The following is a 24,755-nucleotide window of genomic DNA, read 5'->3' as shown; positions in this document are numbered from 1 at the left end:
TAAACACACACACACACACACACACAAATTAGTCTTGATTGGAGTGCATGGGGATTTGATTTTAAATTAGTAGTCGTTACTGATTATCTTTTATACTTGGTTCAAGTCAACGAACCATCAGAGAAATTTGAAATTCATTAACTGTCCCATTGCTTTAAGAGAAGGTGCTGGGTGCACAGTTCTCCTTGGACTCAGAGGCAGGAAGAGGACATAGTTCCTTTATCCATTCCAACATGGACAGCGCAGCACACAATCGCCTGTATGTCCAGCTGTAGAGTCTCTGGAGTGCTCTGCTGGCCCCGTATGTACTGAAGCCACATGCACACACATTAAGAATATTAAAATAAAAATCATGATTCATACGCACTACCTGATGTCACTACAATGACATCACATGATATAATTTATAAGGGTGTTTAATTTTATTTTTAGGATCAGGGGTCAAACTGTTAAATAAGAGCACACAGTGGATGCATGTGCATATGTGTGATCTCCCCGTATGTTTAGAATTAAGGCGATGTTTCCTACGCTAATTTTATATTATTTCCTACTTATATCAAATGAAGACAGCACCTATGTGGGTCAGCGTGCGTATTCACAGGGCTTGATTATAATCTTTTTTTTTTTTTTTGATTTTTCGAGACAAGGTTTCTCCGTAGCTTTTGGTTCCTGTCCTGGAACTAGCTCTTGTAGACCAGGCTGGCCTCGAACTCACAGAGATCCGCCTGCCTCTGCCTCCCGAGTGCTGGGATTAAAGGTGTGCGCCACCACCGCCCAGCTTGATTATAATCTTGAGTTCTATCTCCTGTGTATGTTTGTTTGTGGTACTTAACCCAGTTATTTTGCATACTGGAAAGGGCTGAGAAAGTTCAATGAAAATACAGCTCTGTACAAACGTTCATAAAAGTTCCCAGCCCAGCAGAGCAGTGGTGGCACACACCTTTAATCCCAGCACTTGGGAGGCAGAGGCAGGCGGATCTCTGTGAGTTTGAGGCCAGCCTGGTCTACAAGAGCTAGTTCCAGAACAGCTAGGCCCATTACACAGAGAAACTCTTGTCNCAAAAAAATAAATAAATAAAATAAAAATAAAAAAGAAAAAAGAAAAAAAAGAAAAAAAAAGTTACCAGCCTGGAACCTGAGTTTTTACAGATGAACAAGGCTGGAAGAACAGGATTAAGTTTGGTGGGAAGAAAATATCATTTACAACAGAGGAGGGAGTTGAGGGGTGGATCCTTAAAGTTCCCTTTTGGGAATGTGAATAAATTTGTATTATCATAAAAAGGCAATCTTTGCACTCAGGATGCCAAGTGGTTAATGCATTATACAAAGTTCTGGCTTAACTTTAGGAAAGGATATTTTACTAGAAACGTGTAAACTGCGGCAAGTCACCTGTTTGTGCCATATTTGAAAGAGGGTCTGCAGGGCATGTGGCTTCCTGCCTTCCAAGTTTATAATGACCAGAGAGAAACTAAACAAACAATGCACACAAATGACTGCAAAATGCATAGAAAAGCATTTTGAAAATGCATATATCGCACCCCCCCTTTTTTTTGCCTGCAGGGTGACAGATTTTTCAGAAAGCTTTGGAAAATAAACATGTCCCAGGCATATCAAAGTATCAGTTTTGCACATTGTCTGTGCACATACACAGTGACAGCTAGAATTAAATGGGTCAAATTCAAACTTACGAAATTCAGTAGCGAAACAACAATATCTAACTCCACAGCACGAACACAAGACTCACAAAGAAGGGAAAAAAATCTACAATTTAACAGGTTTTACAAACTTCCCAACGGGCAGGTTTCTAGTTTTGAAAATGAGGCTGGGTCCTGAGGGCAATGATCCCGTTAGCCTTGAATGGGTAGTGGATACACATACCGAATCCTTCTAGTTTTTCAGGAAAAACAATAAAGTCAAGCAACAAAAATGGTTCTGGTCCTCGGCACTGCGTGGAATTCTTCATGCTCCTAGCAGACAAAAAAAGAAAGCGGGGGGGGGGGGGGGGGGTTAAGTGATTGGCAATATCTACTAGTAACTGACCTGTCAATCATTTTAAGAAATCCTGCAGACTGGCTAACTCACCATCCTCAGCTGCACAGAGTGTTATTTTCTTCGACTACATGGTAAGTTCAAGGCTATCCTTGGCTATATGACAGCCTACCTTAAAATTCAGAAATACAAAAGTTTCACCTTGCGGATGTGGGTTCCCGTTCCTCAGAAATTTTTGAACGTTTCCAGTTCTTTATCAGACACAGGGGGGGTCTTGTCCCATTCACTCTCTGGATAAGTCTCAAAGTTGGAGATGTCGCCGTCACCCGATAACTTGGGTACAATAGGTGGCTAAGGGTCACACAAAATAAATAAGGGAAGCACCATTATGCAGAAATGTGAGGAAGTCGAATACTTTTGTTGACTGACAGTAATGTTTGCATGGCCCACGGGGAATGGTAACACCAGGCAGCTGAGTCACTCAGAATGTAAATTTTACAGGGAGGGGCTGAAGCCACCCTGGTATTGCAGTCACATGGTGTACATAAACTAATACACATACATGGAGACAATCACTAAATAAATCTCTGCCAAATTAATTTTTAAGACTGAGACACAGCAGTGGGAACTTGGTGGATGGTTAGGCTAGGATACGGAGGGGTTCATTTAGTTTAAGGGTGTATGATAGTCCTACCTTGAGTTTTTTCTGTGGCACTGACTCCCACTCCACACCCCGGAACCATCGGTGCCGCTTGATGTCTTCTACCCCGTTCTTGAGAATAAACATATACAGTAAAAAGCTTTAGAAAAACTGTGTGTGTGTGTGTGTGTGTGGTAGTATTTGTAAAGTCTCTCTCCAATAAAGCAGATTAAAAAAATAAGTGGCCAGATGTGATGGCATATGCCTTTAATTCTAGCACTCTGGGAAGGAAGGCAGGTGGATTCCTGTAAAGTTTGAGGTCAGTCTACTCTACACAGAGAGTTCCAGGACAGCCAGACTACTTGGGGAAACCCCACCTCAAAAACAAACAAATAAGAAAAAACAAGCAAATAAATAATAATAAAACTCTAACAAAGAATAATAAGTCAACCATGAGAAGTGTTGCAAGCCTGTCATCCCTGCTCTGGGAGGTAGAGGTGGGTGGGTCACAAGTTCAAGGTGATTCTCAGCTACATAGTTTACCGTGTAGCCTGGGCTACATGAAAACAGCAAAACGGGTCGGAGAGATGGCTACTCTTGCACAGAACCCAGGTTTGGTTTGCAGCACCCACAACCTATAACTGCAGCAGCAGGGTGTGTTCTGCCCACTGTGGCCGGTGATATACTCAGGTAGTATATACACAGAATTAATAAAAACAAATAAACAAACCACAAAAATAACGAACACTGAGCATGGTCTGGAACACCCTGAGCAGATGATGTTACTATCAGTGTGCAAACTGGAACACTCTGGCATGACTCACCTTCATGCTGCCCAGGCGCCGGGTCCTATCCACCACCAGTAACTTCTTGATCAGGTCTCTGCATGAATGGAGCAGACTCCACTTAGATATGGAAAATGCCAGAATCAACACAGGCGCCAACCTCACCTGCACTTGCACAGAGTGTCCATAGGGAAAGCATTTGCAGGGGGCAGGGTGGGTAGGCTGCTTGCATCCTGGGCTCCCACTCTTAACGCTAACCTTCAACCCCTGACCTCTGGCTTCTGCCTTTTACATGCCGGGGCTACAGACGTGTGTACCATTTACACAGTGAGGGACGAAGCCCAGGTCTCAGGGCATGTCAACAGAGGCACCAGCACAACTTACTGAGTGACAGGTACTCTACCCACTGAGCCACAGGCACTCTGACTACTGGGCTACAAGTCCTCTACGCAGTGTTCAACTACCAAGTACTCAAATGGTAGAAAATTGGTACAAAATCTCTACTGACTGAAGTATAAGCACTCTCCCCACTGGACAACCAGCACCCAGCCAATTCTGCCGATAAGTACTCTGAACTACAAGCACTCCGCCCACTAAGCCACAAGCCCTCCATCCAGGGAATTTGCCTGCAACCCAGCATTGTTTCCTCCTGTGTAACTGACAAGGCGGATTTGCAGCCCCACTCCTGTGTTCGTTTACGCAGGTCTGTCTAGGGAGACCGAGTTTGCAGCCCCAGCACAGCTGCTGAATAAAATCCCCAACACCAGCCACCTTGCTGTGTCTTTATTGTGGATAAAAGACAGAGAATGCAAAGGACAGTGAGGTGCAGTAAATCAAAGACTTGGAGAAATTAAGGCAGGGTGGAGATGGGATGCTGTGTGTGTGTGTGTGTGTGTGCGCGCGCACGCGCACGTGCACACAAATATCCTGCAATCCATAGCACCCATAATAATATCCAAGAGGGACTGTAGTTCAGTGGAAAGGGTGGCTGTAACACAGCGGGCGGAGAGCTTGCAGTTAAATTGGATGAGGGTTTGTCGCTCAGTGGGCAGAATGCTTTTTCTCAGTTGGTTGAGTGCTTCTACTCAGTGAGTACAGTGCTCACCCGGCCCTGGGTTCCATCTGCTGTATTACATAGTCTGGATACAGGTAGCACAAATCTGTCTGTCACCCTGCCTTTGGGAGGCTAAAAGAGGAGGATCAGAAGTTCTGAACTATGTGGACCCTTCTTCCTAATTAACTAAATGAAAAAAATAAACGACTGGAGAGGAAGGCTCATTCTGGTTAGAAAATGCTCAAATTTAACCACATTCAAATCAAGGAAAGTTAAAGGTATTTATATATATTTTTAACCCTTCTTTTTTCTTTTCCACTAATTTTACCATAGTCTTCATGAAATGCATGGTCAGTATGAATACTGAGCAAATGTTTTTTTTTTTTTTTAAGTTTTTCGAGACAGGGTTTCTCTGTAGCTTTGGTGCCTGTCCCGGAACTAGCTCTTGTAGACCAGGCTGGCCTCGAACTCACAGAGATCTGCCTGCCTCTGCCTCCCGAGTGCTGGGATTAAAGGCGTGCACCACCACCGCCTGGCTGAGCAAATGTTTTTTAAGCAACATGTTGACCTTGTACATAATTCTTTATGATGAATACAATTTCATAAAGAGAAAAAGATGGAAAAAAAGAACACTTGTGGAGCCACAGAGGTTTGCCTTTCTAGCTTAACTAATAAACCAATCTCAGCAAAATATACCATACATGTGTATGAAATTGTCAAAACATTAATAAAAATACCATATTTACACATTGAAGTGATCATGAAGAAAAGCCTAGGACCCCAGCATCTCCTTCAAGGGCCTATCTCCAATAACCTAACTTCTTCCCACTAAGCCCCTCTTTTCTTAGTGGTTCAAAAAAGTTTAAAAACTTATAAAGTTAGCCGGGTGATAGTGGTGCACGCCTTTAATCCCAGCACTCGGGAGGCAGAGGCAGGCGGATCTCTGTGAGTTGCACATTTTTCATTTCAGAACTCAGGGGGATAATATCTATGAGTTCAAGGCTAGCCTCATCTACACAGCAGTACCAGGACAGCTAGGGCTACAAAATAGGACCCTCACTCAACTATAAATTAATAACTAATAAATTAGATGGATGGATGGATGGGTGGATGGATGGATGGATTGATGGACAGAGTGATCACTTATACAATTGGCTCCAAATCTGCATGAATTTCAACACATTCTATCTCAAAAGGAATGAGATATATAACAAGTCTTTCAAATATTATATTTCAGTAAAACGAAAAGTTTTCCCTTCCTGGTGGGAAAAGTGGTTGGCATATGTAATAAATCAGAGAATTTGCCAGGAGTGTGTGCTTTCAGTATTATTTCACAAAGCGCTGAAAATAAACACAGGGACAGGGCAGGAAATTGCAAGTGCACTTACTTAGAGGTGAAATCCAAATGTCTGGGGAAATCTATTTTGCACGCAAGAATTTTCTGGTAAATCCCAAATGGGTTGTCATCAAAAAATGGGGGAAACCTGTTGCAGAGAGAAGTGTGTATTTTTAGCAGAATTAAATACAGAATTATGTCTACTTTGTGCCAATTATTTTTGCTTAATGGAGGCAAAAAATAATTTGTGTCAGATGGCTCCACTGCTTGACAAACTGGCAACATGGCCATGTGAAGACAGATGGCAAGCAGATGCTCTCAGGAGGCAGTGTAGCCACAGGAAGACAGGGAAAGCATAGAGGGTCCTGATGACCCCCCAAAGGGCCTCTGTTGATGACTTCATCCCCAGCAGGGGGTGGAACTGACAGTTATAAACCTTTGAGAGGTGGGGCTTAGTAGCAGAAAGTTAGGTTATTGGAGATGTGCCCTTCAAAAAGATATTGGGACCCCAGGCTCTTCTTCACAATCAGTACGACATGAAAAAAAATTTTTATATTGATTTTAAAGCATTTCCTTGTGTATGTGTGTGCGTGCGTATGTGTGTGTGTATCTTATGAATTATGTTATATATTATACATTTTGTAGATATAAGTAAATGTGGTTTACATGTATAAATTTCAAAGAAACTATATTTCATGTATTGTTCACACACACAGACAATATGTACAAATTTTCCAGAACACATCACTGGGATCCATTTGCACATAGGGTCTTTACCTAGAGAATGAGTGACAGATTTTGACATGAGTCCATCCTGAGTAAGGATGACTCTAGATGTAGTAACCGTAACCTCAAGACAGAACAGATACAGAGCCACAGGAGAAGCCATGTGAAGATGGGATTGAAGAGGCCACAAAAGCCAAGCATACCTGGAGCCTCCAGGAGCTGGAAGAGTGGATGGATGCGGTAGATGAGTGGGTGGGTAAGTGGATGGATGAGTTGGGGGATGGATGACTGGTGGGTGGATGGATGGATGGGTAGGTGTGTGGATAAGTTGAGTATATGGATGGATGGACAGATGAATGGATTGGTGGGCTGATGTATGAATAGATGGTTGGATGAGTATACGTATGTATGTATGGGTGGGTGGGTAGGTGGATGCTCCTTCTTGACAAATCTCATACTATTTTAGTAAAATCCTCCTGCAAGCTGTTTTTTTTTTTAAATACTTGGTTTGATCCACAAAGGATGAACTTTCCTTTATCTAGGCACCAGAGAACAACCTGTGGGGCTGAGATAACGGTCACTTCCCCAGCAGGAGCCAGTGACTCTAAGTCTACACAGGTGAACACTGTCAGGGTATTGGCCTCCAATTCTTCCAGCCTACACCTAGATCTGTGGACATCTCGTTTTCTATGTTTATACAATTTTCTCAAGTGTATACGAGACTTGACAGATAATAGTGACCCTCAGGAATGATCAACCTTCCAGGCAAGTGGGAGACAAACAAAGCCCATAACTCCCACATTCTATGCATGGCCAAGAAAGGCAATTTAGGGTGGTGAAAAACCAGAGCCCAACATCGCCTTTCTCATCTGCTCTTCTATCACTACTACGCTGTTGGACTCATATCATTTGTTCACTGTGGGTACTGCTCAGCCTCACGTGTCATCCCACAAATAAGATGGATGTTACACATAGGGAACTATGAATGTCTATGAAAATTTAAATTCTTGTTTAAGGAAACTAAATACTGGGTTTATAGAAAACTAAATACCCTCCAAATCTTGATAGTGCAGTGAGTATGTCCATGTGCCAAGTGTCAGAAAGGAGATTCAAGGTACTGTGTGGGGTGTGAAGGAGACACCGTGTGTGTCCGGTTGCATTCAGGAGGGCCACTCACCCAGACAGCATCTCGAATATAAGGATGCCCAGTGCCCACCAGTCCACGGCTCTCCCATGGCCTTTGCTCTGAATGACTTCTGGGGCAAGGTATTCTGGTGTCCCACAGAGAGTCCATGTCCTATGGGGGATGACAGAAGCAGAATCCATGAAATTTGGAAGGTGCTATAACATAGGGTTCATGAAGACCAAGTTGCAAGTACGGTCACCATGCAGAAAACTGACGGGTGGCCACATAAATTGAATATTCCTACCTGAAAAAAACCAAGATGCTCCAAAATCTAAACCTTTCTGAACACCCACTGATGTGACAAGTCTAAGATTTCATGATGTGAAAATATTTGAGGCACAAGCCATATTCACTGTGGGCAGACCCATTTTCTACACTGGGATGCTATGTGAACTTAACTGTCAACTGACATATCCCAGAATCCCCTGGGAAGGGTTTCAGTAAAGGATTTTCCACATCAGACCAGCGTGTTGGCCTAGGTAGACGAACCTGTTTCATAAAGCCAAGGAAATCCACACTTTGGGTATTCAGCTGGTAAAGTCACACAAGCCTAAGATCAATCCACATAAGAAACAGAAGGAGAAAACGGACTGTAAAAGGCTGTCCCATGATTTCCACACCTGCATTGTGACAAATATGTGCTCAAACATTCAGTATGCACACAATAATGATGATGACGATGATAATATAAACACTCCTGAATCTAAGCTCTTTTCCTAGTTTGTAGTCCTGGCTGGCCTCAAACTTGCCTACTCCCGTGGTTGGCATGGACTACCACACCCAGCTGCCTCATCTATGGTGATATTATAAACTGACCCTGTAGTGACATGTTCTTCACTGAATGTCTTCCTTGCATTAACTTACACATAATTTAATTAATGGACTCATGATCATTTTCTGGCCCCTGCTAGTCCTGTGCTCACATGAACATACACACAGATACACATAATTAGACAAACAAACAAACAGAACTGAAGGTAGTGGAAAGCATACTAGGGAAGGAGAGAGTGGGAGATGATAGGCAAATCAATATGCAGAATCAATAATCAGTATTAATCATCTTTAACATTAGCGATGGGGCTGGAGAGAAGGCTCAGAGGTTAAGAGCACTGGCTGCTCTTCCAGAGAACCTGAGTTCAATTCCCAACAATCACATGGTGGCTCACAACCATCTGTAATGAGATCTGGTGCCCTTTTCTGGTGTGAGGGGTTAATACAGTCAGAATACTGTATGTGATAAATAAACAAATATAAAAAAATAAAGACGTTAGGTTCAACCTACACATTCTTTTAAAAAAAATTAGTGATGGGGCTAGGAATGTGGCTCAGTTGGGAGAGCACATGCCCAGCGTGCAGTAGGCTCTGGGTTCAATTTCCAGCATGGCATAAAGAGATGTGGAGGCGGAGGCAGGAGCATCAGGACTTCTGAGTTTTTGTTTATTTTGAGAAAACATTTCTCTATGTAACAGACCTGGCTATCTTGGAACTCACTTGTGTAGACCAGGCCAACCTGAGACTCACAGAGATCCTCCTGCTTCTGCCTGCTGAGTGCTGGGATCAAAGGTGTGTGCCACCATACCCAGCCTTAATTTATATTTAAAAACAGCCAATTGGTGTAGAAAACAGCTGCTGACATCTGCAAACTGTAGAACATATAAGAAAATTGATTGTTTCAATTTTCAAAAGAAAGATTCAACTAAAAAAGAAATTAAGCTATATAATGTTTAATAAATGCCATGTGGTCAAACTCTAAAATGGAATATTATTCGGCAATGAAAAGAATGGTAAGCTGGAAGGTGGCACTACATAGATAAAGAGGCCATTGCATAAGTTGGACATGAAAAGGAAAAAATATTGCAATGATGTTGTGTGTGTATGAAGTGTGTAGATCAGGAAGATGTAGAGAGGTACAATGTACACCAATGGGCTGTGAGGGGCAAATGACGGGCGTGTGGAGAGGTTCATGTTTACACATGATGAAAATGTCCTGAAGCTGGGGCCATGGCAAAGTGGAGAGAGCATTGGCATAGCATGCTTGAAACCCTAGGCAGATGCTCAGTGGGTCAAAGCACTTGTGTCAAGCCTGAGAACCTTAGTTCAATTCCTGGGACCCACATGGAGGCAGGAGGGCACTAACTCTTGCAAGCTGTCCTCTGACCTATGCACCACGGCACATTTCCCCATCCAAAATAAATAAATGTAATAAATCATTTTTTAAAAAGTGGGCTTGAGCTAGGCAGTGGTGGAGTACACTTTTAATCCCAGCGCTCGGGAGGCAGAGGCAGGCGGATCTCTGTTTGAGGCCAGGCTGGTCTACAGAACAAGTTCCAGGGCAGGCTCCAAAAGTTACAGAGAAACCCTGTCTAGAAAAAACAAAAAAGGGGGGGGGGCTTGAGAGATGGCTCAGTGAATAAGAGTATTTGTTCTTGTGATCCCCAGCATCCACGTGGTGGTGGTATAAGCACCTGTAACTCCAGTTGCAGGGGACTTGCACAAGTCACAGCACAAGGACTTTCTGAAAAGGACTCTAGTGGCTCAGGAAGGTTGGCAGTGGGAGGGCACAACACTAAAAACCTCTGTGCAGCGAACCAGACAGAGCAGGGAATAGACGGGGAGAAAAGTCCTGCAAGTGAAATGGACAGAAGGGACTCAGGCCCAGAATCTGTAAATAATGGATCCGGACCTGGTGCAAGGGATTGTGCAGTTCAACTCAGATGCCTATGCAGGGATGGAACTATAGGTCAGGGAGTAGAGTGCCGACAGCTTTGTGGGTGGGAAGCGTGTAGTTGAATGGATAGAGCGCTTGCCTAGCAGACACAGGGCCCAGGTTCTAGTCCCAGTGGAAACAGGACATGGAGATGCCCACCTGTCATCAAAGCACTCGGGAGGTTAAGGCACAAGGATCAGGAGTTCAAGCTCATCCAGTTTGGGGTGCACACACACCCTTTGCCTCACACCCCTCCCCGATGGAATACACTAGGAGCCAGTCAGTCACTGGCTCCTGTGTGCTTCTGGGCCCATTAACTCAGATTTCGATCCTTGTAGCCTGACTCAGTTAGAACAAGATCAGGGTAGATAGAGCACAGTAGCTGATGAGGCCACAGGTAACTGGACCTGAGAGAGCTCCACTTACGGGGCTGAAAGCTGAGTCTTTCTGTGTCTGCTCCAGGCTGGAGGTTTGCATGCCTTAGGTGGAAATTTCTACAGCCTTGGGCCTGACTTCTTTCTACAGCCTTGAAACTCTCTACAGGCAATCAGTTTTTTTTTTTTTTTTTTTTCAAATATACCCCAATGGTTTTCTGGTTGGTCAAGGGTATTTAGCACACTCTGCTAGTATTGGGACCACAGAGAATCTGTCCCTGGCACAGAGATACCCTGCTGAGGCTGCAAAGTGCCTGATTCCCTCAATGTGAAGCCTTCTCCCCCCCCCACCCCACCCCCACTCTATGGCTTAAGAGGAATGTGATACCATCTTCTTCATTATCTACAAGGAGCTCCCTTAGCCCTGAGCAAAGGACCCTAAGGAAAGAGTTCTATAAATAGAAAACACTAAGATGGAGGCTGGAAAGGTGGCTCAGCCTTAAGAGGGCTGGCTGCTCTTGCAGAGAACCTGGGTTCAGTACCCAGGACCCACATGACTGCAGGCATTCACTTGTAACTCCAGTTCCAGGGGATCCAATGCCCTCTTATGATCTCTGTGGGTAACGCATGTGCATGTATGTGCACGTGCACGCACACACACACACTCACTCACTCACACACATACAATACATCTTGAGGCAAAAAATGCATTAAAAATCAAACTGCCCCCTAGCGGTGCTGGCACACGCCTTTAATCCCAGCACTTGGGAGGCAAAGGCAGGCAGATCTCTGTGAGCTCAAGGCCAGCCTGGTCTACAAGGTAAGTTCCAGGACAGCCAGAGCTGTTACACAGAGAAACTATCTTGAAAAACAATAAAAATGGAACTAACATGTTACCTAGCTATAGTATCCCAGAACATATGCTTGTGTGTGTAAAATCTACATGTATGTGTATATATGTAAGCCTACATACATGTACGTAAACATATAAACTGTACAAATGTACGTGTAACATAGATATGTATTTAAATATATTTGCGTATGCACATATATTCAAATACAAAGTTATTCACACATGGACATTATTACAATTTTCCAGAACAAAATTCAACCACTTTTATAACAGAATGATTTTCTCCTTTGCTCACAACCTGGAGGGACACCACCACTCCCAAAGTTGTACACTGGGTGTGGACTACTCCCCACAGACTCAGGTATTTTAACACTTGGTGCCCAGCAGGGGGTGAGCTCAGGGTTTGAGAACCCTGCCTTATTTCCTATTTTCTCTTCCTGTATGTGGCTGCAATGTGAGCAGCTGCCCCTCTACACATGGTCCTATTGGCACGTGATCCCATGATGGGACCAGGAACCAACTAACATAAGCCCATTCTTCCTTAAAAAACTTTTTTAGGAGTGTTTAACAACATTAGTAAGAAAATAATAGGATACCCAATTAGATGGATGGAGGGAGGGGTGCATCACACCAGAGCCTACTGTGCATCTTCTGCTTATGTCTGTTCACCCACCTAACTCAAACCTTCAATTGTCGATCAACCTCTGATGACCCTGTGATTGTTCCCACTCACCTATCCACCAGCTTCTTCGAAAAGCCAAAGTCAGTGAGTTTGATGTGCCCTTCCCTGTCTAGAAGGATGTTTTCAGGCTTTAGGTCCCTGTACACGATGTCTTTGGAATGCAGGTACTCGATGGCACACACGATCTCTGTGGAGTAGAAGATGGCTGCAACTGAGGAGAAGTTGCCACGGTTCCTCAGGTAAGTGAACAGCTCACCACCAGGCACGAACTCCATCAGCATGTACAGGAAGCGGTTGTCATGGCCAGTCCAGAACCTGCAAGACGCAACAGAGTGCATGATGGGTGTTGAGGTAGGTGCTCAGATGTAGATGCAGATGGATGTTGGTGATTGATAGACACGGATGGCAAGACATGTGTGCAGACTCTGGATATACAGAGGTAGATGTTCCCGTTAATATACTGGTGTATACAGACACTAACATGTGTCTATATACAAATATCAAAGTATAAATACAGATATAAAGATAAATACACAAAAAGGTGCAAATATATGTATGTGCCCTGGTTAGCTTTAACTGTCAACGGTACAGCCCAGATCCCTGCAGCAATACAAACTGAGAGTCCTATCAGCTGTTTGAAGCCATTCTCACTATGCATCCCATGACTGTTCAAGACAAACAGACTACTCCACATTCACAGCTGACACACACAAGCAGGATGATGACCCTGAAGATCTCCAGCAGCATGCACATCATCCTTGAAAGTTCAAAGGCCCGCGTAAGTTGTGTTCCCACAGCTGGGCAGATACACGGCATGTTCTGCCAGGCTGTAAGTACTCCAAGTCCCTGTAACACTAAGTGAACTTTAACCTAGTTCTTAACCTGCCTGTTGAGTCCTATGAATGCAAAATATATAAAAGCAAGAAAAGATTCCTATAAGGAATGTGTAGTCACACAGGAGTGGGTGGAGATGTCTAGTCTGACTTAACCACTCAGGATTCATTCCTCCAAAATTTCTGTGTTAAAAGTCTGCACACCCAAGACCTTGGGACAGGACTGTGTGTGGAACCGGGTCTTTATGGGGAAACAGGTAGAATAATGTCTCTGGGATAGATTTGACTTAACAGGACTGAGTCCTCATAAGAAGGAGGACTGGGACAGATACAGAGGGATGAGCCTTAGTTGGTGTTTCCACCAAGAGGAACCCATTTTGGCTAATATTTAAGTTCATGTATAATTTAAGGTCCTTGTGTTTTAAATTTTTAAAAAATACTTCTCTGTATTTTATTTATATCTGTGTGTTTAAGTGTGTGTGTGTACATATAATAGTACAGCAGACACAGAGGCCAGCAGAGGGCATAGGATCTCCTGGAATTAGAATTATAGAGGACTGTGTGTTGCAAGGTGAGGGTTGGGAATTGAACTGGGGTCCTCTGCAAGAGAAGCAGATGCTTTTAACCACTGAGTCCTCTCTCCAAACTCTGATACTCTAATTCTATGCTATTCTAATGAATTTTGACTATAGTGTACCTCTATGATGTTCTAACAAGATGGAACACTCTAGAATGACATGGCTATCATGTGGTGGTATTTCAATGATGTCATGCCGGGTAATTTACCCTCTCCTGGGCTCACGGGACAGTCATACTTGCTGAGTTCCAGCAGGAGACCTTGTCTCCAACTCTTAGTGCAAACTAAGTAACAATGGCAGATGTTATCCGCTGATCTCCACATATATATAAAATATGTTACATAAATGTGTATGTATTTCTAAAATACAAAAAAGGGTTTTAACATTGATAAAAATCACCAGTTGAGTTTTAGATGAAAATTATGAATGAATAATTAGGTTACTCTGTCATCTTGACTAGATGCTGTAATAAAAGATCCAGGTCTTTGACTTCTACAGGTGCATCATATTGAAGAAGAGATTGATATCAGCATCACAAGGTCTATTCAGGTCACACAAAAGGAGTTGTTATAAAAATTTATAGGTTGAGACTAGAGGGATGGATCAGCGGTTAAGCACACTTGCTGCTCCCGTGGAGGATGCAACTTTGCATCCCAACACCTGGCTGGGCAGTACACAACTACCCAAAACTACAGTTCCAAAGGGATATAGCAGCCTGTTCTGGCCTCTGTGGGTATGATTTGGATGTACACAGTCATGCACAATTAAGAAGAAATCAAGACAAAACCCGGGTAGCATCTCCTACCTCATACCTCTGAGCTACAAGCACTCTATTAGGTGAGGGCAAGCACTCTTCCCATTGCGCTACAAGCATTATATTAGCTGGCTGCAAGCACTCTATCCTCTGGGCAACAAACTCTCTCCCTGCTGAGTTACATGCAACCAATCAACTGGACTACAAGTGCTCTACCCACTGAGCGACAAGCTCTCTATCATGTAAGCTGCAAGCATTCTACTCACTGAGCTACAGCCAGCACCTTCCTGATAATGCCCCCTTGAGAGAATAACCTTGCAGAAGTGGGGATCTAGAAAGAAGGAGCCAGGAACTCACAGTTTAACAAGGAAAGGATGGTTGATTTCCTTCAGAACTGCCTTCTCATTCTGCACATGCTCCTCCTGCTTCAGGCGGATGACATCCGGGATGCTCATAATCTTCAAGGCATAGTACCTCCTGCCTGTCTTCTCCTTCACCAAGTTCACGCGGCCAAACGTTCCGGTGCCTTAAAGAAGACAAAGCAGCCAGTCAAATCTCCCCTGGATCAGGAAAAGCATACATATCTGAGAAATGAACACCATACTGACCTGGGACCTGAAAGCTGGACACAGGGAGAGAAACTTACTTGAGCACTGAGGACTTTATGCATATGTTTTTATACACAACTGTCAATTAAGCAGCCAGGGAAATGGCTCTGAGGGTAAAGGGCTTGCCTTGCAAACCTGATAACCTGAGATCAAATCTAGACACCCATGTAAGGTGGGGCGGGCAGGGGTGGTTTAAACCCACTCAACAACGTTCCTATGATGCCCACAAGGATGCTATAATATGCAACCATACATATAGTAATAATAATGACTAAAACTTAAAAAAATAATTGTCTGCTATATGTATTGGAGATTGGATTTCAAGTCGGCCATGATTTAAACACTGTCACGGGAAAAGCCCAGATACTAGACTCCGCGACTCCTAGTGGGGTACTTTTTTTTTTGTTTGTTTCTCAAGACAGAGTTTCTTTGTGTAGCCTTGGCTGTCTTGGGACTAGCTCTGTATAGCAGAACTGACCTCAAACTCACAGAAATCCACCTGCCTCTATCTCCCGAGTGCTGGGATTAAAGGCCTGTGCTACCACCACCTGGCCTGGTGGGGTAATTTTAATCCTAGCTCTCTCTACCACCTTTTCCTCGGTCCTCCACCTCTATCACCTCCCTTGTTTCCTCTCATTCCTCCAGTTCTTCCTGGAGCTTCTGTTCCTCTTCTTGAATCTCTCTGCTCTTCCTGCACTTTCTTCCTCCATCCACCCCTCAGCTGCCTCTGCTCTTTTATCTCCTCATTTTTTCCTCTCCCAACAGCATTTGCCCTCTCCTAATTCTTCCTTTCCTCGTCTTTCTCCATCCTCACCTCTAGCTATGCCCCTTTTGTTCCTTTCCTTTTCCAGCTCCATATCCATCTCTTCCTCTCTCTCCTCTCACTCCTTCTTTTCTGTTTCACTCTAAGTACTAAACCATCCCCCCTCCCAATTTATTCATCCATTCACCCATCTAACTACCCACTCACACTCCCACATCCTGGCATTTTTTATAGACAGGGTTTCTTTGTGTAGCCCTGACTGTACTTGAACTCACTCTGTAGACCAGGCTGGCCTCAACTCAAGAAATCCACCTGTCTCTGCCTCCCAAACGCTGGGATTAAAGGGGTGTACCACCAATACCCAGCCCCCATCTCAACTTTTAAACACAGTTGCTTTCTGCCTTATGATACTTCAACATATAGTGCTTACCCTTATAATGTAGTAAAGAAAAGGTGATGTTGCACACCTTTAATCCCAACACTTTAGAGGCAGAATTAGGCAGATCTCTGTGAGTCCAAGGTCAGCCTGGTCTACAGAGAAAGTTCCAGAATATCCAGGATAGTTACAGAAACCAACCCTGTCCTCAACCCCCTGCTCCCAAAATAAAAGAAAAAAAAACGAAAGAAAAAGCAAATCTCATAAAATCCCAATCTTTGCAAACATGCAGGATGTTCCCCACAGCAAGGTAGAGCTAGGCATAGGACCAAGAAAGACACCCACCCACCCACAGTTAGACGGTGGGCTGAATAACCCAATGACCAAGAGAACCATGTTCAGCACCAAAGTTGTATTAAAGGGGAAAAAGGCATGCTTTGTCACGCCCAGCCTCAAAAGCACTTCTTTTGACTTCTGCTATCTTAGCTTACAATAAATTAATTAGGATATAAAATGGATCTCTGTAGCTCTGTTATTTAGAAAAGGATGCCAACCAATCAGGAGACACCTGTCACAGAACACACAGGACTGGAGGGGGCACAGAGAGTCAAAAGTGATCCTAAAGTCAGGACTGGCCTAGAGTGGATCAGATGGGAAAAGTGGGTGGGAGTATTTACATACACTTTTCCAGAGAGGATTGGGGTAAGCATGCTCCAAATGTTCTTAGAATAACCTCAGCAGGGTCTGCCCCAGGCTATCCTGAATATGGGCCTCACTGAAGTGGGGGGGGATCACTGAGGTGGGAAATCCCACCCTGAATGTGGGCATTATCATTTCTTCGTTGGGGTTCCCGGATTAAAGGAGGAGGAGAAAGACCTGAGCCCCAGTGGTCACCTCTCTCTGCTCCTGACATTTATATTCCTGTCTCCATGATGGACTGGCACCAGTCTGGGACACAATAATTCCTCCTCCCTTAAATTTTGATTATCAAGCATTTTGTGGCAGCAATGAGAAAAGCAAGTGCTGCGACACTAGAACCCTGTGAGTGCTTCTGATTGGTGGGGGACACATCACTTTTGTGTCTAAAATACACTGTGTGAGCAGAGCCTGACAGATGCACTGCGATGTGCAGTCCACGGGATGGCTTCTGCGTCAGATGGCTGCCGACCTGTTTCCTTCACACTTGTGCCTGCGGCTTGTGGGTACAGAGGCAGCTGGTGGTGTTGATTACACAGAGCAGGGGAGCTGCAGAGGCAAAGCAGCTGAGAAACCTAACACCGTGGAAAAGCACAGTGCAACAGAGCGCCAACTGCCAGAAGCTGCCAGAACAAAGACAACAAGAAAGTACCAGAAACTCCCAGGGCAAGGTGCTGTTTACTGCCTAGTGGGAGAAACTTAGCTCATCAGGGACGTGTCATTGAATGGGGCACTGGGACTCCAGTCTCCTCTTCTGTTTCCTGACCAGTATGTAGTGAGCACCTCTGCTCTACCACCTGCTCCCATGATGCTCTGTGTCACCACAGGTCCAAAGCAATGGAGTTATAGACAGACACCTTTGAGACCAGGAGCTAACACATCTTTATGATTTTATTATGTCAGGGATTTTTTTCCACAGCAATGGAAAGCTAGCTAATACACACTGCACACCATTTTTCCAAGTCTGTAGAAGGAATTGTGTTGTCACTGGATCCGGTTGTCTGCCCCTATACAACCTCCACCCCTAATCCCTTGGTTGTAAACTACAGCATACCCACAATCACTCAAATGCATGTTGTTATCTGCCCATCCCAGTGAATGCCCCAGCATTCCTATGTGATGAAAATAAAAATCACTCCATCTTCGATGTTTAAGCCCCAGTCATTAACACCAGTCACTCTAGCACAGTCTCTTGACCTGTAAAGTGACTCCCAGGTCACGGGGGCAGCGAGGTAACAAACATCAGCACCCAAATTAATTGTACACCATTTTATAGCCTTTACACACTCCGAGGTTGCCCTCTATGCCACAAGGATGAGTGGCCTCCTCAATTAAAAAAATGACTACCTCAGAGTAGGAAGATGCTGTCCACGCCCTGTGCACACGCTACAAATGGTAGTCAAGTGCCCCATCCATGGATGATACCTGGAACCTTCCAAAAGTAATTCTCTGTATGACTGGCATGGGGGAGGGATGAATTTTTATGTAATAGGCTCCCAGGGTAGCGGACACAGATGTTACATGAAAGTGGTCCAGATGCCCAGAACCGGGTATCAGTAACCAAAGGGGTGCAAGTAGGGACAATCCCAGTAGGCTGTGTAGAGGCATGCAGGTTCTTTCCCTTTTCGCCATCATATTGGAATATGGTGATTCTTGTCCCAGGTCAAATATAGCACATGATGTGTTCAAAGAGCTGGGCGGTATGGATGGGGGTGCAGCTCAGTGCTGGAGTACGTGCCTGGCACAAATGAGTCCCCTGGCCGCATCCCCAGCACCTAGCACAATAACAATAATAATAATGAGGATGATAATAACACTAATAAGATTTTCTCTTGGACTGGGTGTGTAACTCAGTGGAGTGCTTGCCTAGCATACACAAGGTCCTAGGTTCCATCCCTCAAAAATAATAATAAAAAAATTTCCCCACATTCCATTCCTAGCCTCACAAAAGGAAAATAAACAGAAGAGTGGACTGGAAGTACAGCCCAGAATATTCCTGGAGGAGCCAAGTGTCGGGTATATCAATGTGTCATTAGCACTGATGGCCTCCCATAAGAAGAGCTAATCTACTAAGCCACAAGTACTCTTCCCACAGAGTTAAAAGCACTTTATCAACTGAGTTACACCCTCAACCTCAGGAGACAATCTTTTTAAAATAAAGGAAGTGTGATGACCTGATGGCTATTTCAGACAGGAAATAAAACTGAAAGTAATATATTTGGTGTAGCACACATGAAGCCCTGGGCTCAATCCCCAGCTTTGCATAAACTTGGCCTGGTGAGGTAGGCTTTAATCCTAGCACTTCTGAGGCAGGGACAGAAGGATTAACAGTGGTTTGAGGACACCCTGGACTATACAGTGAGTTCCAGGAAAGACTGGGCTACAAGGGGAGACTCAGGAAGCAAAGGGGGAGGAATGAGGAGACTTAAGAGGGAGAAGGAGGGGACTGTCTTAGTGTAAACGAGATTCTATATTCAATGCCCCGTATTTCAAAGATCAAATAAAATGACAATTTGAGTGAATACAGAGGAAGCCCCAGTAAGCACAACTTCTCCAGATAATGAAGGTACTGTCCTAAGAGTGTGGTCAGACTCAGCGTAGAGCACCCAGGCTTAGGGGAGACTGAAGCAAGAAGCACGGGCCTGTGTGACTGACGTTGTGACAGGTTCTTGCTTTCCTCCTGGGTGGCATCCCAGTCTGGCCCCAGCCCTAAAACAAAATCATCCTGAAACTCACTCTAGAACCACCTTCACAGTGATACAGGACAAGTGCCTCTGAGAGAGGGACAACAGAGTGTCACCTTTGGTGATTCGAGAAAGGATGCCAGCGGCTGAGGAGATGGACAGACACACAGCTAAGGGTTGAGGATACCTTATGTCCTAGGAGAGTGTTGAGGAGTAAACAGTCAGGAAAAGTAATCTGAAAGAATAAATCAAGTCAGTGAACAATTCAAAATGCCCGCCAAGAGGTGGGATTCGAGATGGTGCATGTAGGTTATTTAAGATAAAGCAGGCCGGGTAGAATTCAAGATGATGAAGGTAGGTTCAGTTAAGATAGTACAGGGTGGGTGGCTTTCATGAAGACGCACATAGGTTCAAGTCAAAATGGCGCAGGGTTGGTGGACTCCAAGATGGCACATATAGGGTCAAGCCAAAATGGTAGACGTTGGGTGAGATTTAAGATGGCGGAAGGTGGGCGGGGTTCAAGATGATGCACATAGGGTTAAACCAAAATGGCACAGGTTAGTGGAGTTTAAGATGGCATGGGGTGAGTAGATTCGCCTGTTGTTCTCCCAACAAACACAGGAGTGTAAGGTGTAAGTGCATCAGCCCCACCACTCACAGGCCCCAGGGAAGACCCTTCCTATCCAGTTCAGCTCCTGGGTGCTTCAGCCAGACACATCCCTCTATCCTATGATCCTTCACTCTCCATCGGGGGCAGATGCTTGGCTTGAATGACAATGAGCCTCACCCCTATAAACCACAAGGAATTAGAAGGTGGTGCTCAGGGACTTGGTGCTGTGGTGAGGGGCTTTGTGCAGTGTGCCTGTCTTTAGGAACTTTGCAAAGAGAACAGCCTGATCTATGATGGGTGAACAGTCTCCCTTTCCTGTCTAGGATGGGACTGCTCTAGAAGGAGCTGGAGGCCTTCGAGGTACAATGTAGCTAAGTATATATTTACATATCCATGAATGTTATGCAAATCTCACATCTTACTCCTCTAGTGCTGCTAACCAGGCCTGTGGCAGTGAGGCTAAGGCTTGTGGAGGGGACGACATAATGGACACAGGCGCATGACACAGCTGCTCTTATTTCATCCACAGGTATGGACGCTTGTGACTGACAGTATTGACTGGTGATTGACTGAATGAGTTTCTGAATGATATTTTTTTCCTTTTTAAGCACTCTGGGTCCCCATCCCTCCTCAATGTAATGACCTGAAGTGTCTCCTAGATGGTTCTAGATATGGATTATTGTTACTATGGACTACCAGGTGCCTACTCCCCCTCAACAATTCCTCTCTAGTGTATAATAAGGTGCTAGCCTGTTGGTGATCTGAAAGACAGCTAGCCATGTGACCATACATCTTAGTAGACTCCCACCCAGACAGAGCTCCTGCCCTAGCAGTACTGAGAATTTAACACCAAGTTTCAGATTTAACACCGGCTTTCATAAAGCCAGCCAGGAAGGTGCTGAACAGTAAACTGAGGCACAGGTGACAGCTCAGAACACATGGCATCACCCCCGAGTCCAGGGCAATGAGTGCAGAAGTCCAGCCAAGCAGAGGGGGCCTGTTCCGCAAATTTAGGTCTGAGATCCACTGAGCTGCAAGCACTCTGCCCGCTGAGCAATAGGCAGTCTACCCCACTGAGTCACAAGCACTCACCCACGTAGCTATACTACTCTGTCCACTGAATGGAAGCACTGTTATCAACTGAGCTACTCTACCCACGGAGCTATAAATACCGTCCACTGAATAACATAAAACCCTATCTGCAGAACCACAAGCAGTCTCCCCACTGGGCTGTAAGCACTATTCCACCTAAGCTACAAGCACTGTACTCACAGAGTCACATCTTCAGCCTGGAATGAAATGAATTTCAGGTAGGAGGCAATATCATCAATATTTATTTTCTGGAGAATGCAGAGTAGGGCGTGTGCTGGGGACTGACTGGGGATGCAGGAGTCGCCTGGTGAGCTCTAGAGTACTCTTGTGAGCGTGGGGGTGGCTCCCTGTGGATTTGGGTGGTGTGTACTTGTAGGCACCTGCAGCTCCAGGCTTGTCTAGTCTACACAACAAGCACCAGGACAGGCAGGGCTACACATGAAAGCTCTGTCTCAAACACCCCCAGAACACCACGTTTGTCATAGTCACGGTCTAAACTTATATGAGTCCTCAATGATGAGAGTTCTTGTAGCTCAGTTAAGTGTGTGTATATAAAATAAAAGGCTGACTGGGGAGAGGGGAAGCTGACATGTGCACACACCCAGGTCCTTCTAGAAGACTCGGAGGGAACAAGCTCACAGTAGAGAAAGGTTGTAGGATTCAGGATGTGACACGGCCCAGGGAGGCTCCCAAGACGCCCAATGGGGTCCAATGGGAGACCCAGTGGGCCTGAAAGAGGGCTTAGTAGGTGCAAGAGGCTTGCTGCCAAACCCAAGAATTTGAGTTCAATACCCTGGACCAACTTGGTGGAAGGCAGAATAACAGATGCCTGTAAATTGATCCCTGACCCCCACCCTGCCCATATGCGGCACAGTAAATAAGTGAATTTAAAAATTAACGACGAAGCCAGGAGTGGTGGTATACGAATTTAATCCTAACACTTGGGAGGTGGGATCATCTCTAGGTTCAAAGCCAGCCTGGTCCACACAGAAAGTTCCAGGACAGCCAGGCCTATGTAGAGAGTCCTTGTCTCCAAAAAAAGAAAGAAGGAAAAGGGTGGAGAACCAGTTGAAGTGTTGAGTGTCCGTGAGTCCCTATGGCCCCAGCACTGGGAAAGCTAAGACAAGAGGATTGCTTGGAGTCTCCAGTGGGCTTGGGCTATGCAGTGACTTTCAGTTCAATCAATATCTCAAAAACAAGGGCGGGGGCTCGGTTCGCAGCACTATCTAACCAATCTGCGGTGGAGTAGGACCGCAATTTCAGCACTTAGAAAGGATTGGTAGGGGAATGTGCACTTTAAAGTCATCTTGAGCATCTTGAGTGACAGTAAGGTCAACCAGAGCTACATCATCATAAGTAAAAGACATTCACCGGGGCTCCGTTTCCTTCAAAAGTCAACCAAAAGCCGGTTTCCTCCAAGCTGGAACCTTGATCGAACTCGGGTCACAAACTTCTTTACCCACCAAGCCATCTCTCCAGCCCGGCACAGAAGGTATTAATCCTCCTTCAAGCCTAGCGCGGAACCCCGACTTGACTCCCTCAACCTAGGCGCTGAACCCCTTCTAACACCGGGGTGCACGGAGAAGTCTCTAGAATCTCTGCCAGCAGAGGACGCCAATCCCTCCCTCTGTCCCTCCTCCAGGAACACTTTCCTAAAAATCAACACACTGGGCTCAACTGTCCTAGCGACCGAGGTCTCCGAGATGCCCCAGACAGACTTGAGAAGCTGCTGCCCACGATACCTCGCGTGATCCCAGCCCCCTCATAGCATCCCGGCCCGTGAGGGAAGCCACCGACTTCTCCAGTAACCTGGAGGGTCACGGGGAGACCAAACTAGGAGCCACTAAAGAAAAACCTAGACTCAGGCACACAGGGGATGCGGGGAAAACATCGGTATAGCTGTCCCTGAAGGGTCCTCCGGGGGTCACGTACCCCTCTGAACCCCACCAGGTGTCCACACTAGGGAGGCTGGATTCGACCCCGAGGCACCCTAGGGCCCAAGCGGGTGCGCAAGCGCCAGAGAGGTCGGGCGTGGTGTCCCCGGGGTGACTGGCACCCCAGCAGGGAGCCACCGAGTCCCCAAGGTGAAGTCACCCTCCTTAAAGCTCTGTGACGTAGGGCCGCCCCATTTCCGGAGACCGTGTACTGAAATGTGTGGGAGATAAAAGCCCCAGGGTCGCAGGGGACCCTTGCGTCCCGACACGCGAGTTCTCACTCACCCACTGTGGCCACGGTGTCCCAGTTCTGTAGCGAGTGTCCAGCTTTCTGCGGAGACGACGTCTTGGTCGGGGGGTTCCCAACTGGCGCCGAGACCTTGGCATCCTTGGGGTCGTCTCGGGCCGCAGGAGCCTTTTCGGTCGCGGCGGCCCCCGCGGGCGGCTCCATGGGGCGGGAGACGCACCGTGCGACGGGGGCGCAAAGGCAGCCTCGGCATCAGCAGAGGCAACACACACGCGTCCCGGCTCCCACAGCCATAAGGACAATGGAAGCTCGCGCAGCGGAGCTCAGAGCGGCGGGAACCGGCGGGACGCGCGTGGGGTCCGCGGGACAGACGCCAATGGCAACGCTCTACATTCCAGGCGGAAGCCGGCTGGGCGGGGACCGGTCTACGCGGGCGGGGGGGGGGCGGGACGACGTGATTGGTGAGGTGTCTTCCTCGCGCTCCGCCCTCCCGCCTACCCCGAGCTGGGAGGAGCCGGGTTGCAGCCCCGCCCTGCCTGTTACCCTCGGAGCCCACGGGACGCTCCTGTACCAAAGTAAATAGAACGAGGGGGATGCTCGGGGGTCCCGGCTCACGTCAACCCCCCCCCCTCCTCGGCAGGAAACTAGAAGAGGCGCAGGAACTTCCGGCTGCCACCCGCGGATGTTCCTGGCAGAGCCCAAGCGGTGGAGAGGTTGAGGCACCAGGGGAGGAGTCCGGGTGGGGCACGGCTTCCAGGAGTTTCCCGAGGTTTGGGGGTTAGAACTTACGACGCTGTCGGGCAGCCCCCGCTTCCCCCCCCCCCCCCGAAAGTTCATGCTCACCGTGGACCCGCGACACCTGCTGGTCCTGAGCCCGAGGACTCCTGGGTAGACAGGGTTTCCAGGGACCTGTTAAGTGGCATCATACACGATTGGGCTCGCCAGGAGTGCTAAGAACACGGTACTTTTCAGACCACAGCAGCCACCTGCAAGGCCTGGGCAGAGTTTCTCAGAGCCTGGCATGCAAAGAAGGCGGTTTCCCTGGCTGCTTAGAGCATGCGCGTGGCAGAGTCCTGCTTTAGCTAGGAGACACAGTCCTGAGAGACACAGGGACGAAAGGGGCCCAGAAACAGGGATAAAGACCATCCACTCAGTAGCAGGTGTCCTGCTGGCGCCTGTGGGTGGCAGGTACATCTGATTTTGAAAGCAAGGAAGTCTGCTGTTTTTTTTTTTTTTATTGTTTAACGT

General features: G+C 46.2%; 1 protein-coding gene across 1 annotated transcript; it reads right to left on the bottom strand.

Annotated features, from left to right (window-relative positions):
- Positions 1-592: 592 nt before the first annotated feature.
- Prkx (protein kinase cAMP-dependent X-linked catalytic subunit) lies at positions 593-23,925 on the bottom strand. Its single transcript, XM_050128305.1, has 9 exons — positions 23,546-23,925; positions 14,855-15,023; positions 12,384-12,647; positions 7,708-7,827; positions 5,857-5,952; positions 3,454-3,511; positions 2,684-2,761; positions 2,191-2,340; positions 593-1,967 (listed from the first exon to the last, which is right to left on the bottom strand). The coding sequence occupies exons 1-8, from the start codon at positions 23,709-23,711 to the stop codon at positions 2,215-2,217; spliced, it is 1,077 nt and encodes a 358-aa protein (XP_049984262.1). The 5' UTR covers positions 23,712-23,925; the 3' UTR covers positions 593-1,967; positions 2,191-2,214.
- Positions 23,926-24,755: the final 830 nt, after the last annotated feature.

The sequence above is a fragment of the Alexandromys fortis genome, unplaced genomic scaffold (assembly GCF_014885135.2).
Source record: "Alexandromys fortis isolate MF-2015 unplaced genomic scaffold, M_Fortis_MF-2015_v1.1 scaffold_289, whole genome shotgun sequence".
Taxonomy (NCBI): Eukaryota; Metazoa; Chordata; class Mammalia; order Rodentia; family Cricetidae; genus Alexandromys; species Alexandromys fortis.
This window is presented reverse-complemented; position numbering and strand designations above follow the sequence as displayed.

Bases quoted from the DNA above. Each gene is read 5' to 3' on its own strand.
- Prkx (XM_050128305.1), bottom strand. From the start codon at position 23,711: ATGGAGCCGCCCGCGGGGGCCGCCGCGACCGAAAAGGCTCCTGCGGCC. The intron at 12,648-14,854 runs GTGAGTTCCTGG...TGCGTCTTGCAG, and splicing joins CATCCTTTCCTTGTTAAACT to GTTCTGGACTGGCCATGACA. The intron at 7,828-12,383 runs GTGAGTGGGAAC...CATCCCCCATAG, and splicing joins TCGAAGAAGCTGGTGGATAG to GACATGGACTCTCTGTGGGA.